The sequence below is a fragment of the Prionailurus viverrinus genome, chromosome F1 (genome assembly GCF_022837055.1).
Source record: "Prionailurus viverrinus isolate Anna chromosome F1, UM_Priviv_1.0, whole genome shotgun sequence".
Classification (NCBI taxonomy): Eukaryota; Metazoa; Chordata; class Mammalia; order Carnivora; family Felidae; genus Prionailurus; species Prionailurus viverrinus.
In genome coordinates, this window is record NC_062577.1 from 8,164,583 (window position 1) to 8,180,827 (window position 16,245).

The 16,245-nt window shown below is 44.2% G+C and overlaps 2 protein-coding genes across 5 annotated transcripts in view; both read right to left on the minus strand.

Moving 5' to 3' along the window:
• ADCY10 (adenylate cyclase 10) overlaps nucleotides 1-11,275 on the minus strand; it is a 74,750-nt gene extending 63,475 nt beyond the window's left edge. For 2 of the 3 annotated variants that reach the window (XM_047840856.1, XM_047840853.1), the window contains exons 1-6: nucleotides 11,106-11,275; nucleotides 4,422-4,628; nucleotides 3,682-3,786; nucleotides 2,525-2,563; nucleotides 2,209-2,352; nucleotides 528-733 (exon numbers count right to left, since the gene is read on the minus strand). In XM_047840856.1, coding sequence (XP_047696812.1) covers nucleotides 528-733; nucleotides 2,209-2,352; nucleotides 2,525-2,563; nucleotides 3,682-3,786; nucleotides 4,422-4,569 — 642 coding nt within the window. In that variant the 5' untranslated portion in view covers nucleotides 4,570-4,628; nucleotides 11,106-11,275. The remainder of the gene's footprint in view (nucleotides 1-527; nucleotides 734-2,208; nucleotides 2,353-2,524; nucleotides 2,564-3,681; nucleotides 3,787-4,421; nucleotides 4,629-11,105) is intronic. The other variant, XM_047840854.1, reaches the window with a different exon arrangement.
• A 3,335-nt stretch (nucleotides 11,276-14,610) lies between these two features.
• The window catches only part of MPC2 (mitochondrial pyruvate carrier 2), a 31,860-nt gene continuing 30,225 nt past the window's right edge, over nucleotides 14,611-16,245 (minus strand). For both annotated transcript variants that reach the window (XM_047840871.1, XM_047840870.1), the window contains exon 6: nucleotides 14,611-14,935. In XM_047840871.1, the coding sequence (XP_047696827.1) occupies nucleotides 14,899-14,935 (37 nt within the window). In that variant the 3' untranslated portion in view covers nucleotides 14,611-14,898. The remainder of the gene's footprint in view (nucleotides 14,936-16,245) is intronic.

Sequence of the window (16,245 nt, forward strand, 5' to 3'; positions counted from 1 at the left end):
AGTGTCGCTGAGTGACCATATCCCAAGGACAATTCTGCTTATAGTTGGTCTTCAGCCTTACCCCAGTGTCTGCTACGCTGGGCGCCTCTCTTCCCTCACTAAAGGGCTGCCCCTCTCCCTCCACCCCTCCCCCTCAGTGATCCCTCGCCCTGAGTTAGGAGGGTGCTGAGTAGCGACACCTCCAACGACACCCCTCTGCTCCTAGGTCGGCAGGGGACCCTTCCTGTTCCTTAAGCAAGGGCACTGGCACACCACAGGCCTCCACACTCAAAGTCCGCATCCTTAGCACAGAGAAACCTAATCATTTCCTCCTGAACGCCGGGCCTTGGCTCCTGGCCTGAAGCCTGTAAGTGTAACTCAGGCTGACGCATCCGAGAGTCTCCAGGCCAGGAGCTTCATGGGACCAGCCTTCCCAGTGGTCTTCCTGACGGGGTGGTATGGGCGGGGGTGGGGGCGGGGGGGGGGGTTCGGGGACAGCCCTGGCACAGACGGATGGAACTTTCTGCAAGCAGCAGAATCGCACCTACCTTAACTGCTCTCTGATCTGGAATCCTCTCAATTTCGATCATGCTCCGGTCACAGAGCTGCCAGCAGTTTGGTGACAGAATGACATCGTTCATCTGTGCCATGTTCTGGGCAAGGCGCACGTCGTCCACCGCCTGACCGATCACCAGAAAGAAGTTGCGTGTCTCATCTCCAAAGACCAGCATGGTGATGTGGCCAGCAGCCAGTCCTGGCAAGAAGGCCCGCACAAGAATTTCCGGGTTATTCCCCAGGAGCGCTGGTTCTTGGAACAGTCAGAATCGACCTCCGAGCAAAACGGAGGTTCTGAAACTTGACGCAGGAATCCGAGAACGCCTCTGTGGGCCCAGACCTTCCAAAGCTCCTCTCTTGTCCCACGGCTAGAAAGTCAGCTACTACTTTTCGCCTTTCCTTGACACTTAACTCTCTAGAAGGCCCAATCAGTCCCCAAAGTTATTTTCTTTTCTTCAATGTATTTGTACTTAAGAACAGCAGAGAACAACTTTAGTAATTCCTTTTGGAGAGGATTTGCATTTTATCAGAGATTGAGGCTTTCATTGAAAAAGAAACCAGGGGTGCCTGGGCGGACCAGCTGGGTAAGCATCCAACTTCGGCTCAGGTCACGATCTCACAGTTCATGGGTTCGAGCCCCGCGTCGGGCTCCGTGCTGACAGCTCAGAGCCTGGAGCCTGCTTCAGATTCTGTGTCTCCCTCTCTCTCTGCGCCCCTCCCCCTCATATTCTGTCTCTCTCTCCTTCAAAAATAACTAATCATTAAAAAAATTTTACTTCAAAGATAAATAAACATTAAAAAAATTAATTTTTATTTATTTTTGAGAGAGAGACAGAGTACAAGTAAGGAAGGGGCAGAGGGAGAGAGAGAGGGAACACAGAATCTGAAGCAGGTTCCAGGTTCTGAGCTGTCAGCACGGAGCCCGACACGGGGCTCGAACCCACGAACTGTGAGATCGTGACCTGAGCCGAAGCCGGATGCTCAACCGACTGAGCCACCCAGGCACCCCCCTGCTAAATTTTTTTTTTTTAAAAAGAAACCCTCAAGGTTGAATCTCAGGCAAGAGCCAGAGGGGAAAAGGTTGGAGAAAAGGAGTAGGTATTTTGACAGTCAGGTGTCCCATCCCAACAATGTGCCCTCTGTTTTTAAGTTGAGAGTTAAAGGTTTTGGTACCAGAGCCACAAAAGACAGAATGTTGCAAAATGTGACAGGTACACAAAATGTACATATGAACGTATCAACTACAAATGATACGTAGTTCACTAATTTGGATGTAAATTTAAGAAAATAAAAAATAAAATAAAATAAGTGATACACAGTTCTTTTAAATGACTATCACTGACAGCGGTAAGACCTGAAAACAATAGCAGTAATGGTAATAATGAAGAATATTTCATGGAGTGGTTATGCTGTGCCAGGTACCACACTAACTATTTCAATTTACTTTTCGTAAGAGCCTCTGAGGTAGATCTTAAGATTAGCCCAAGTTCTAAGGGGTAAATGAGGTAGCCAAAACTCATTCTGGTTAGCTTAATTCCCAAGTTCAAGACATGATAGGCGGGCTGAGCCACTGTGTTCCACCCCATTCTATGTCTTCTCTTGGGGAGAGAGTTTCCTCGGGGGTCAGGACCCATGTCCAGATTGCTTTAGCGTCTCCCCTTTCTCAAAGCTTACCTATCTTGACTCGGACATCCAGGCCTTCTTCGGACTCCTGAGTCTCGAACAATCCGTGGATCTCCAGGCTACATTTAATTACCACCGTGATAATGTTTTTCAGTTGCCTTCGCTCCACCTTCCACAGGGCGAGTAGTGCATCACCTTGAAGAGACAGATACACGGAGGGCTCCTGCCCCGCCCTGCCCTGGGGATCAGTTGTGTCTGGGGATTCAGACTGTTGTGTCTGAAATCTGGGGAGACACTCTTCAAACATTCCTCAAGGCGCACCTCAGCATTCCTTCCTTACCCCTCCCATCTCCATGAGCCCCCCTACCTGCAAATTTTAAGATGTCTCCTCCAAAAATCAACACTTCTGAGAAAAGAAGAAAACAAGGTAAATCAAACTCCAATTCCTTAAAGCTAGTAAGAATTCATTCTTCATCCGTGGAATAGAAATTAGCTCAAGAGAACATTAGTTCAGAGTATAAACTCACGCTAAAGATGCCTGAAACAAGTCACTTATACCCACTGAGGTGTTTCCTCAACTGTAGAATGCACACGGAACGAGACTAGTATGTGGTCTGTTTCTGTGAACGGGAAGAGACAGGAAGGCAGGTGGGGTTTCTGGTGAGGTCTGAAGACAGTGAGCTATGCCCATGATAATGGAGTGCTTTCTCCTGATCAATGGAACGCTCGAGTGGCATGGGCAAGTGGAGGAATGACAGGACTCCGCATTGCAGTGAGAATCAGGAAACCGGAAAAGCACAACTACGGTCAGCTTGGGTGTTATTACCAACTTGCATTTTGTTTACGTAGGCTTTACAAGAGACGTGGGCATTGTTTTCTCCTCTGTGTGTGTGTCACAAATTTGTTGAGCACCATTGTGCTGAGTGGGATGCAAAGAGGAAGTAGATACAGTTTCAGCTCTTAAGGAACGTGAACTTTGGTCTAGTTGGGTGGCATTAAGATAACGCTGGAGAACGTAGAGCCCAGTAAGACTAGACCCTGAGTTTACCTTAATGGAGTAAGACTTTTTGCTTCATGAATAGCTCAAATGAAGAATACACACAAGATGGCCGGCAGAGGTTGAAAAGTCAGTTGTAAGTGCTTCCGACTCCATCATTAGAAGACAAAGCACTAATAAGTGAGTTATAAATCACTCACCTATTCATACAACATTCTCTTAATGACTACGGTGGGGTTATGTCGATGCTCGCTTTTTTTTGAGTCATTGAATATAACTAAAGTTCTTTAAAGGTAATCTCTATTTCAGTGTTTTAACTGGTCCAAAACATTCTGTCCCTCAGTCTGTGTTAGTGAGGTTTGATCACGTGCCTTCACTTGCACGATGTTAGTTTCCAAAAAAAGACTGGTTTCATACACATTTCATGAGGAAAATAAAGGTAAGTGTTCTGTCAGGCTATCACCAAAAAACCACAGGGAAACAATGAACTAAACGTACGTAAGTCAGAAACCCGTGGGGACACTTACTCTCGACAATTGCGCTTATGTAGTGGTTGAGGATTTCCACCAACTGCTCAGCCCCTCGGTCCATGTACATGGCTGTGCTGAACTTCTCAGTCATTGCAGTAAAACCTGTAAGAAATGTCCACCTAGTTTCCTAGGCTCCCTGGAGGAACCAGAGGCAAGACAAGAGGAACTCATTGGAGAGCACTGGGCTCCAGCTCTTAAGAACGGGCAAGGTTTCTTCTCAGTGATCGTCAGCAGCCCTCCTTGTCTATGCTTATTATCTTAGGGGTCAGGGAAGGATGCCAGCTACCTCTTGCCTCCAAATTTCTCACCTTGCACAGGGATGGCCGCAATTCCCTTAGCTGGTCTAGAACTTCCATCCCATGGTATTGAAAACATACAACATGTAAACACTTCTGAAGAGGTGACAAGTTTACCGTTAAGATGTAAACAACATCTGGAGGACCATTTCCTGAGGTCAAGTTTGCCTAGGATATGTATGGGGCTTGGGGACTAGAGTCAGTGCTGTTGGGACACTGGAGTCTAAAGTTCCAGGCATGGGACTGGGGCATCTCAAAGGTTTTCCCATGACTGGACGTGTTGGGTAAGGGAAGACAGGAGGGCCAGGTACACAGGCTGTCCCTCTCCCTTCTGTTTTCTCCGTAGCGATATCCGTAATAGTGCAAAAGCTCAAAATGGGCCACCCCACTCTGCAATCGAGCTGTGCGTCCACCTACATGAAAGATTCCCTTTGTGCTTGCCTGAAATATCAACAAACATCAGGACTCCATCAAAATAATCCACAGAGGGTCGCTCTGGAGAGAAGTCTCCATAGACAATGAGGTCTGGTAAATGCGCGGCTATTCTGACGATGGCCCGTTCCTGGGATTCTTCTCTTCGAGTGCTCATGTTCAAGGCAAGTGTTCAGGAGTTTATGGTCACCGCAAACAGTCCCCCAGATAGACCTTCTGGAAAGGAAAGCTGAGAATGGAGGACATCTGACATATTCATTTACTCATTTTCCTATTCCTTTTTCTCCACCTGCGTTGTACTAAACTGTGAACGATAGTTAAGGGACTGAGTAGTGATAATGCCTGATGTGTGCAGTCATCCTTGAAAAGGGCCACTTTTCTATTCTGAGTACCCCTCACACACTGGGCCGCCAACCCCGAGCAGCTGTTACATGAACGAGCACCACTGCAAACAGGATGGGGTGAAAGAGGGCAGCCGAATGAGTCCATCCGTTTTCATGAAGGGATGAGCTGGTCAGTGTGCGAGTCGTGTTGCGGAGGGGCCAGCGGCACTTTTCACTCAGTCTACACCCCTTGTCCTTCTGTCCCCATGGGTCATCCTGCTCTCTCCCTCCCTTTGGTTCTCTCATCTTTTCTCTCTCCTTTTTGAAAATTAAAAAGTGTAGACGTGGGTTTTGGGGGTGGATATTTATACAAAGGTGAGCGGCAAAGTATTACATACAAGCAAGAGACCAAGTGTATTTAAGGCACAGTCTTAAATAAACAGAGGAAAGGAATTCAAGGCTGTGTGTGTGTGTGTGTGTGTGTGTGTGTGCGCGCACACACACACACGCACAAGGTTTTATTTTTAAAAAAAAAATTTTTTTTTCAACGTTTATTTATTTTTGGGACAGAGAGAGACAGAGCATGAACAGGGGAGGGGCAGAGAGAGAGGGAGACACAGAATCGGAAACAGGCTCCAGGCTCCGAGCCGTCAGCCCAGAGCCCGACGTGGGGCTCAAACTCCCGGACCGCGAGATCGTGACCTGGCTGAAGTCGGACGCTTAACCGACTGCGCCACCCAGGCGCCCCACGCACAAGGTTTTAAACTGTAAGTAAAAGGAAATGTTGAAATTTCAATCCATTGCCCGGTTAGTTCTAAGATAACTAGAATTTCCCAAGGCCTTCCTTTAGCTGTTGGGGCCAATTAAATGTTCATGCCTGGATGTTGTAAAAAGCATGCTCTACCACGCTGACGGGAAATAGCACACCCAACCTTTTTTCAGAGCAATCCAAGTTCCTGGAATAAGTGATACAGAAAAATAAAAGAGCTTAAAAAAAAAAAAAAAAGACAGGGGGAAAAAAAAGGAACTGTTACTGACCATCAGGGAGGAACTGATTAGTAATTTCAACCAGACATACATAGGTCATATTGGGGTATGTGAGAGGATTAGAAGGAAAAGTGAGACAGTTTTGTTTTTTTTTTTAAGTTTATTTTTTTGAGAGAGAGAGTGTGTGAGAGAATGTGCACGTTTGCACATGAGTGAGCGGGGGGAGGAGAAGAAGGAGAGGGGGACAGAGGATCCGAAGCAGGCTCTGCACTGACAGCAGAGAGCCCAATGTGGCTCCAACTCATAAACCATGAGATCATGACCTGAGCCGAAGCTGGATGTTTAACTGACCGCGCCGCCCACGTGCCCCAAGACAGTTCACATTAGTATTTTTAGCAAACTTTAAAGTGTCTGGAAAACCTCTCAAACTGAGCACTAAATATTAGGTATTGAATGACCTTTAAAAGGAAAAGTCAAACTCAATTGTGAAGAAGTGAAGAGAGATACAGAAATGTGTAAATAGGGTTAAAAAATTAAAACATTCAATAAGGGGTGCCTGGGTGGCGCAGTCGGTTAAGCGTCCGACTTCAGCCAGGTCACAATCTCGTGGTCCGTGGGTTCGAGCCCTGCGTCAGGCTCTGGGCTGATGGCTTAGAGCCTGGAGCCTGTTTCCGATTCTGTGTCTCCCTCTCTCTCTGCCCTTCCCCCGTTCATGCTCTGTCTCTCTCTGTCCCAAAAATAAATAAACGTTGAAAAAAAAATTAAAAAAAAAAACATTCAATAAAAACCACAGCATGTACCAGGAACAATTAGTAGATCACATTAAGTCAAATAATTCAGATAGTGAATTTGGTAAGTGTTATATGAACTTACAAGAGGGTGGGAGAAGACTGAATTCCCAGAATGAACTGAGACTTAGGAAAAATGCTTAAGAAAACTTAGAGGGAGTTTTAAGCTTTATTAAAAGCAAAGAAATCTTTAAAAGAGGAAGAAGGGCAAAGCTTCTGCCTTCTTCGCTACAGAGAATTGAAAAGTGTAACAAATATTGCTAAGAAAGAATTGAACTCCAAGCTAAGAAGGTAGTGATAAAGCACCCAGGCATTAAAAAAAAATTTTTTAATGTTTATTTATTTTTGAGAGACAGAGACAGAGACAGAATATGAGCAGGGGAAGGGGAGAGAGAGAGACAGACAGACAGACACAGAATCCGAAGTAGGCTCCAGGCTCTGAGTGGTCAGCTCAGAGCCCCATGTGGAACTCAAACCCACGAACTGTGAGATCATGACTCTAGCTGAAGTCGGACGCCCAACCAACTGAGCCACCCAGGCACCCCAAGCACCTAGTCATTTTAAATAAATTCAAGGAGCCAGCCCCAGATAGCCTATAAACACAAATACTGAAATACTGGACAGATGTAATCTCAAGAACAAGAGAGGAGCTGGAAAACTGGACGTGGGCACATTCTCTTCTGAATTTCAAAAGACGAGGCTACAGGGGCCCCTGGGTAGCTCAGCCGATTGAACATCTGATTTCGGCTCAGGTCACGATCTCACAGTTTGTGGGTTTGAGCCCCATGTCGGGCTCTGCGCTGACATCTTGCAGTCTGGAATCTGCTTCAGAGGCTGTGCTCCCTCTCTCTCTCTCTCTCTGCCCCTCTCTGCTTGTGCTCTCTCTCTCAAAAATAAATAAACATTAAAAAATTAAAAAAAAAAAGATGAGGCTACAGAAAACATAGACTGGTAAATATAATGTATCAGTCAGTATAAGCTAGGTCATGCTTCGTTAACAAACACTCCAAAATCGCAAGTAAAGAAGGGCTATTTCCTGCTCATTTCTTGCTTGTGCTACGTATCTTTTGTAGGTCATCTGAGGCTTTCCTCTAGTGATGCCTTCACTATGGGATCCGGGCTGGGGCATTCTGGATGCCAAGACAGTGGGAAGAAAGGATTAAAGGGACAGATTCATTCTTAAAGTGTCCTCCCAGAAGTAATATATTTCTCCTTCCACTCACATGACCTTGGCCAAAGAAAATTATGAGAACACGATTTCAAATAAGTGAAGTGCAATTCTACCGTGTGTGAGAGAGCTGGCATATTTGTGATAATCCAAATATTTGTTAATATGTGAGCACGTAGATAAGCAAGAGGGATTTAAAAGGAGTCAAAATGGATTCAGAGCCAAGAGCAAAGTTCTTTCCTTTTTTTTTTAAATTTTTTTTCAACGTTTTTTATTTATTTTTGGGACAGAGAGAGACAGAGCATGAACGGGGGAGGGGCAGAGAGAGAGGGAGACACAGAATCGGAAACAGGCTCCAGGCTCTGAGCCGTCAGCCCAGAGCCCGACTCGGGGCTCGAACCCACGGACCTGGCTGAAGTCGGACGCTTAACCGACTGCGCCACCCAGGCGCCCCAGTTCTTTCCTTTTTTGAAGTTACTGAATTTTTAAGTCAAGAGAAAGCTGTAGATAAAGTAGATCTTGACTTTAACAAGATTTTAATGGCCAAATTTCTCACATCCTTATGGGTAAGGCACAAAATTTTAGGAGTGATAAACACATAGTTCTCTGGTAATGCAGTTAACAGTCCTACCTAAAGGACACTGATTTGTGTTGTAGTGTCCATTCAGAGGGGAGCCTCTACGGGCACGCTAGAGGACATCTTTAAAGATGTAATTGGAGAGAGAGCCAATGAACTGAATGACAGAATCAGGATCTTAAAATGTCTTCATTGACTAAAATAATAACGAAATTTCAGAAGAATAAAGGCAAAGTGCTATACATAGAATTTTAACAAAATAAAATGCATAGGCACATGGTACGAAAACTAGATTTACTGCAAATTCCATGTTATCTCTTAAAAAACATTTTTATGGGGTGCCCGGGTGGCTCAGTCGGTTAAGTGTCCGACCAGCTCAGGTCATGATCTCACGGTTCGTGGGCTCGAGCCCCGTATCGGGCTCTGTGCTGACGGCTCAGAGCCTGGAGCCTGCTTCGGATTCTGTGTCTCCCTCTCTCTCTGCCCCTCCCCTACTCATGCTCTGTCTCTGTCTCAAAAATAAATAAAAACAATAAAAATAAATAAATAAATAAATAAAAACATTAAAAAATTATTTATTTATTTATTTATTTATTTATTTTTCAACGTTTATTTTATTTTTGGGACAGAGAGAGACAGAGCATGAACGGGGGAGGGGCAGAGAGAGAGGGAGACACAGAATCGGAAACAGGCTCCAGGCTCCGAGCCATCAGCCCAGAGCCCGACGCGGGGCTCGAATTCACGGACCGCGAGATCGTGACCTGGCTGAAGTCGGACACTTAACCGACTGCGCCACCCAGGCGCCCCAGAAAAAAAATTTTTTTAAACAGTGTAAAGTCCCCAACTGAGCAAACTTGGAAAGTGCTGGACTTCCTCGCGAGGGGCACAGCTGCCTCGCCTTCCAGACTGTAGTGAATCTTATCTTTAATGGAAAGATGATTGCTAAGATTCCATTGTTTTAAGTAAGTTGATTTGAAGACTTGGGCAGGTTTTTTTAGGTTTATGATTACCAGGCAAGAAATTAGATTCATTTGGCCACGAAAATGACAAACGTATGAGGAAAAACGGAATAAGAAAATGATTTGTCCGTGGGCTGAAGAGGCAAAGACATCTCACATGAATCCCTGAGAGTTTTTCTTGGGAACATTCCTAAGAAGACAACAGACAATTTCTAATTTAGAAGGCTTAGATTAATATTTACTCTGTGACGCATACCACATTTTAACGTTTTGATAGGTTGCCTCAAAACAGCACTGTGGGGTAGGCCCCACTCCCATTTATAGATACAGAAACTGAAGTTCAGAGAGATTAATTTGCCTTGGTCCACACTGCTGGAAAGCCCAGGTCTCTGGGATTTAAATGTCCATGTTGTTTCTATCACACCTGCTACATCCCATTTGTGTATGTTTTTTGGTTTTTTTGTTTTTGTTTTTTATTTATTTTTGGGACAGAGAGAGACAGAGCATGAACGGGGGAGGGGCAGAGAGAGAGGGAGACACAGAATCGGAAACAGGCTCCAGGCTCCGAGCCATCAGCCCAGAGCCCGACGCGGGGCTCGAACTCACGGACCGCGAGATCGTGACCTGGCTGAAGTTGGACGCTTAACCGACTGCGCCACCCAGGCGCCCCTTGTTTTTGTTTTTTAATATAATTTATTATCAAATTGGCTTACATACAACACCCAGTGCTCATCCCGACAAGTGCCCTCCTCAATGCCCATCACCCATCTCTCCCCCTCCCCCACGCCCCCAAGACTGAAAGAGCAAGCAGGCGGTTGAGACCCCCAAAGACATACCCAGAGAGAGTTTCGTGAAAGAAAGGAGTGCGCAGTTCCGTTCTACTCAAAACTCAGCGGTATCCACAAATGAAAATGAAATTAAAGATCAGTTACATCCATGATGGTTTCTCTAAATACATCCTCTAGAAACTTCTATAGATTTCAGCTTTCATCCAGTTTTTCACCACTCTGTAAAACCAGGTTTTACAAGAGTCCAAAGAAGAGATACTCTGAACTTCAAGGGATACTATCGTGAGGAAAGCTTGCCAGACCACTCTAGCCAAGGCAACTTGTCCTCTGTGCTGTTAGGGCACTTAGAGTCTATAAATGTATTAAATGTGCCTTATTTCCTATTTAAATATCCTTACTTACCTATTGCTCTCTTTATGTCTTCCTGTGCATTGTAAACTCCTCTGTTTTAGAGACCCTGGTCTACACGTCCCCGTTTCTTCCAGAGCATCTTCCCACCACCCCCACTTACACGGTAGGCACTTGCTATGTGAGGAGGCTATCGGGTGAGCGGTTGTAGGAGGTAAAGACAGCCTGCATCCAGGATAAACAGGATGAGGCCACATTTAAGACTTCAAGTTTCTTTTGTTTTTTTTTAATTTTTTTTTTTAACGTTTTATTTATTTTTGAGACAGTGAGAGACAGAGCATGAACAGGGGAGGGGCAGAGAGAGGGAGACACAGAATTGGAAACAGGCTCCAGGCTCTGAGCTGTCCGCCCAGAGCCCGACGCGGGGCTCGAACTCACGGACCGTGAGATCATGACCTGAGCCGAAGTCGGCCGCTTAACCGACTGAGCCACCCAGGCGCCCCAAGACTTCAAGTTTCTAACCTTACTTAAAAGCCTGACAGAGATATATACATCATGATTATCTATCTATCTATCTATCTATCTATCTATCTATCTATCTATCTATCATCTATCTACCTACCTACCTACATACCTATCTGGGATTCCTAGCCCAAGGATTCCCCACTTTCCTCTAAGCTCCAATACCTGTCTTCCCAGAGGGCAGCCTTCACCTTTACCTCTGCAACCGTTCTTTCTACTGACATGCCACATACCTCTTCTTCCTCCAAGGCTGAGGAGAAGCCAGGGCCTGGATCAGGTACTAGATCTTTCGGGGGTGCTTTAAACAGGAAAGGGGTCTGGGCGACATTATTCTGAAGCCAGCAGAAGGGCTGTGTCCCCTTAGAGCTGACCCACAAAATGACAGTTTTGTCTAAAAGCCGTTTTCCAGGCCACACCCTCATCAGGTCATTGTCCCCCCCCCCCCCCCCCCCACTGACCGTGCTCCTGATTGGCTGGCCCTGCCCTCCCCTCCCCCACCAGTCCCAGTGACCTATTGCTCCTATAGGGACTGGCTTTTTCCGGTTGGCAGGTAGGACAAGTGGGGCAAGGGTCAGGGAGACTGATATGACCCCCGAGTAGTTTTCACGTCTCTTTCTCTGACCTTGTGGAGGGTGGTTGAAATTAGGCAATAGTTTGTAGGTGGTTATTATAAAGCCACGGATCTCCAGTATAAGCAAACACCCAATTTGGTTATTGATTATGATTTACCAGGACTATGAAATTTACCAGTTACAATGCATTCAGTACTTACTCTTCAGGCATTTCTGTGAGGCAGATTTTTGTGTGAAGAATTACGTACCTGTCTTTTTTGATCGGTTAAGTGCACGCGTCTGACCTCATGTACCCCAAAGGTAACTTGTGGCCCAACGCTGGCATTGGATTTGGGGTTCTCAATCCAATATGACACCGGCAAAATCTTTTAAGTGGGTGGCATATTTTCCAACAGCTTAAATCATGTTTTGATTTCCTAGCTGTTCTTACGTATGTCATAACTACACTTAACATTTAGTGACACGTATGTAAAACTTGAATTTAAGAAAGTTGAACTGAAAAAGCAAGGAATCATTCTCAAGTAAAGCCCAGCCCTCTAACTGAATTTACTGTGTGCTCCAAAAAGTTGTAAAACACAGTTGTCTTAACGGAGGAAGAGATTCCTTTAATTATGTCTGTCGAGAACATTTTCTGATGTCAGTTGTGGAAACCGGTCTTAATATAATTAGAATCATACCTCATATAATTAAACAGACCCCTTAGGGAGGGAGCCGTGTTAACATCAGTGTTTTCTATTTGTGTTTCATTATGTAAACAAGCTCCTGTTTTGCTTCATGGAGAGGAACCTGGGCTCCCAGGTCAGGCCAACCTTTCCCGATTGTTTGAACAACTTTAAAGAGAGACAAGCTGTTTACTAGGCAGAAATGAGTCAATGTTGCTTTGAAATGAATGCCAAACCACAAGAAGATTAGGTTAAAGAATTTATCTTGAGAATGCTCCACCCTGCCTCTGGGTCCCCCGCGCCCCCACCCCAAGCAGCTTGTTTTCTGCTTTAACCTGTGGAAGTCTTAGAAATTCCAATAGTCACTACCCCAGAAGGTGTGCAAACAGGGGTAACATGGTCCACCCTTTTTGTAGGTATACTTTGGTCTAAGAAAGTACTTTTGGGGTCTACCTTCAATTAATAAGCTTACCATTTTCTGAAACTTGTGTTAAAACGTTATTTTGATTGAGCTTTACAACAATCTTATCAAGTAAATACTCTCCTCACCCCATTTCACTCTTGGATATATACTAAAGCCCAGACACAAAGGGTAATAAGGTTTCACAGTTAATATGTAGCAGAGTTGAGCTGAAACACCCTGGGAACTCACCTAATGAAGTTTTGAGGACCAGTTAGAAATTTTGATGTAGAATTCACAGTGATTTGCACCACTGTGAAAAGTACCTCTACGGAGCTCAGTGCCTACATTGGTAGCGAGGACTTCTGGTATATAAATTCTCCTAGATTTTCGAAAATAGTTGTGAAACTGGTCAGTGGACTATGTGTTTCCAATGTCAGCAAGAGTTAACTAGACTCTCTTAATTTTTAGGATTCAATAATGGGATGGATGAGGGGTGGGGCATAAATAAAAGGATGAGCTGATGGTCTGTCCATGGAACTTCTGAGAACCAACAGGAAGATAATTGTGATTGTATCTAAATGCTACAATTAATTTGATGAAGTGGGGCTTAGAAGAACCCATTTAGGAAAGAGCAGGTTTTAATGAAAAGAAAGAAACATCACTTCAACATATATATTTTAATAAACTTTTTTGTGCCTATGCCATATTTCGGAATAGATGTTTTTCTTAAAGGTTTAACCCTAGGAAACACATACACACATGCTCACACATGCCAAACTAATTCAAACAGCATGGTTTACACAAAGAAAGCAATAATGGGGCACCCGGGTGGCTCAGTCAGTTAAGCGTCCAACTTTGGCTCAGGTTATGATCTCACGGTTTGGGAGTTCGAGCCCTGAGCTGGGCTCTGTGCTGATAGCTTGCTTCGGGTTCTGTGTCTCCCCCTCTCTCTCTGACCCTCCCCTGCTCATGCGCTCTCTCAAAAATAAACATTAAAAAAAGAAATTGGACTCTTCAGGACCTCTTTACTTCTGTGTCAAATTCTCTAATCCTTCCTCCTCGAAGGTGGATTACAGGGAAGGGATAAGTGATTAAAAAGTGCAAGGTTTTCACCGATAATTGCCTCGATCAGTTAAATATATTATTTAAAAAGTTCTTGGGGCACTGGGGTGGCTCAGTCGGTGAAGCGTCCAACTTTGGCTCAGGTCATGATCTGGTGGTTCACGGGCGAATCCATGGTGTGGAGCCTGCTCGGGATTCTGTCTCTCCTCTCTGCCCCGCCCCCACTTGTGCGTGCGCACACGCTCTCTAAGATAAACATTAAAAAAAATGAACAAAAAGTTCTTTTTGTCATTGCTTCTTCAAACTTAGAAATAACTTGCTTTGCTGATTCCTTTGACTACAGTTCTGCCCAGGACGGGCTCTAGTAGGATTTTCAGAAGGAAGCTCAGTACTCCAAACTGGAGCTCCAATCAAACAGGATATTGATTATATTTCTAGCACGGAGTAGTCTATGTCCAGTCTCTCTCTTCAAAATGGGGACAAAGGTCACACATGTTTACACAAAGCTGACTTGGGGCGCCTGGGCGGCGCAGTGGGTTAAGCATCTTGATCTTGGCTCAGGTCATGATCTCGTGGTTCAGGAGCTGGAGCACTGATGGCGTGGTGCCTGCTTGGGATTCTCGCTCTTCTGCTCTCTGCCCCTCCCCCGCTGGTCTGTGCGCACTCTCTCTCTCTCTAAATAAATAAGTAAACTTAAAAAAAATTAAAAAAAAGAAAGCCAACTTATGTTCCAGGCATTCTAGTAGGCACTTTGATTTGCCCGAAGTCATAGATTATAAGCCATAGAGCTGGGATTCCAATTTGGGGCTGGAGAGCCTTTTCGGCCACATTCTATCAATTATTGACTAATTCAATAACTGACAAATCTTTTGTTACTCTGTAGCCATACAAGAATTGCTAGCATTCCACTACCCATTTCTCACTCTCTTTAGCTCTATTTCCTTTTACTTCTAGCTAGTTCACCACCCTTCCCTGTAAAAGAGATAATTGAACCTTTCAACTCTCTCTGGTTGAGTAGTACAGAAGAAAGCCAAGGGTATGTAGGAGCAAGTATGATTTATTTGCGGCAGAGAGTAGAAAAAAAATGTTACCAATAGCCATAGATACATTCCTTAAGTCATATACAAAGGAACGCTGTTATTAAAAGTTTGTTTTATTTTTCTGTGACATTGAGTATCAGCCCCCAGTTTACAGTCTTTTTTTTTTTTTTTTATGGCTTCCAAACATTAGCACGGTTAATATCACCTCATCAATAACCAAATAATAAATCAAATTAGTCCCAGTGGTTATACGTCCACATCTAGATTGTTCGGGTGGTCAGGAACTCTTAGTTGTTTGCTTTAGCTTTTAGTTCTTGGTTGTATCTATAAAGGAAACAGAAAAAGATTAATGATGCATCACCATAGATAACTATGTAATAAGAAGGGAATGGGAAGCATATTCCCTGTCTCCTTCCTCACTAGTCAAGGGGCTGTATCGTTTTAGCTACAATCTTCTCAGGGGCTTGTGGCTGAAACAGGAAGAAGGGAAAGTGACCTAAGGATTTTCTTTGCATCTGGCTTCCAGCTGCCAAAAAGTTTCAACAACATAACTGACAAATAGCTTCCTGTACAAAAGTCCTATCTTGGTATTTTCATTCTTGAATTATAACAGTGTAACAAACACGTGAACATACAAATAAAATTTGGCAAAATGTGGTCATCTGGAACTTTATAATCATGGAACATCTTTCCTAAGAATAAAATAAATTGGGAATGAGATCCTAGGCACTAAAAATAAAACACACTTTCAAAAAAAAATGAAATAGACTTTTGTGATGCTGACAGGCTACTGAGTTTTTAGCAGTTTGTAGACACTGGGTTAACAGAATAGTAAAGCTAAGGCCTATTTCTTCAATTCTCATTAATCCGAAGAAGAATTAACCACCAAGTCAGAGTCTTTCCCTTCTATAGCACCCAGAGCTTCATTTACTATTCTGTCCCAGATTACAAGGGTGGAGAATAGAGCACAAGAAGTAACTTTTTCCACGAAGTCTACCAGAATCCCAGATTTCTCTAAAGGTTCTGATTTCAAATATCCCATGGTGCCTGTCTAAATGCTCCAGAGTCCAACACTTATATTTTGAGCTAAATCTCCCAATCTACTGTTGTGACTGCAAACAGTGCCGAAAACCCTTTTGTCAAACCGTATCTGTGTTTCCACTTTAGAGATAATAAATCCAAATGTTGCATTCAGCGTGTTTGCAGCCCTCCCATTATGGCTTAATGTAAGGTTAAAATGCAACGGCGGATGAGAAAAATACTCGTGAAGAAAGTCACCGCACAGACTGAAGTTTGTATCGATACAAGTAAGCTCTAAAAATGCTTGTCGGCTGTGCGGTAGAATGAGTGAGTGATTCATCATCCATCCATTCTGTGCTAGAGGATAATGAAAGGGTTCACGTGTCAAGCTAGGATAGCAAAGATGAGAAAAATGAAGGAGAGAACGCCTTCTGAAAGGAAGGCAAATTATAACTGAATATTGTCCGTTTCTTTAGTATGGAGATCATTTAATTTTTTTTAGCCAAAGAGCACTGTTTTGCAATTTAGGAAGGTTCTGTGGTTCAAGCGAAGCCGGAGCCTTCATCTACGATGAGCTCGAGGCAGAGTGTGAACCAGTCAGTGACAATATTAAC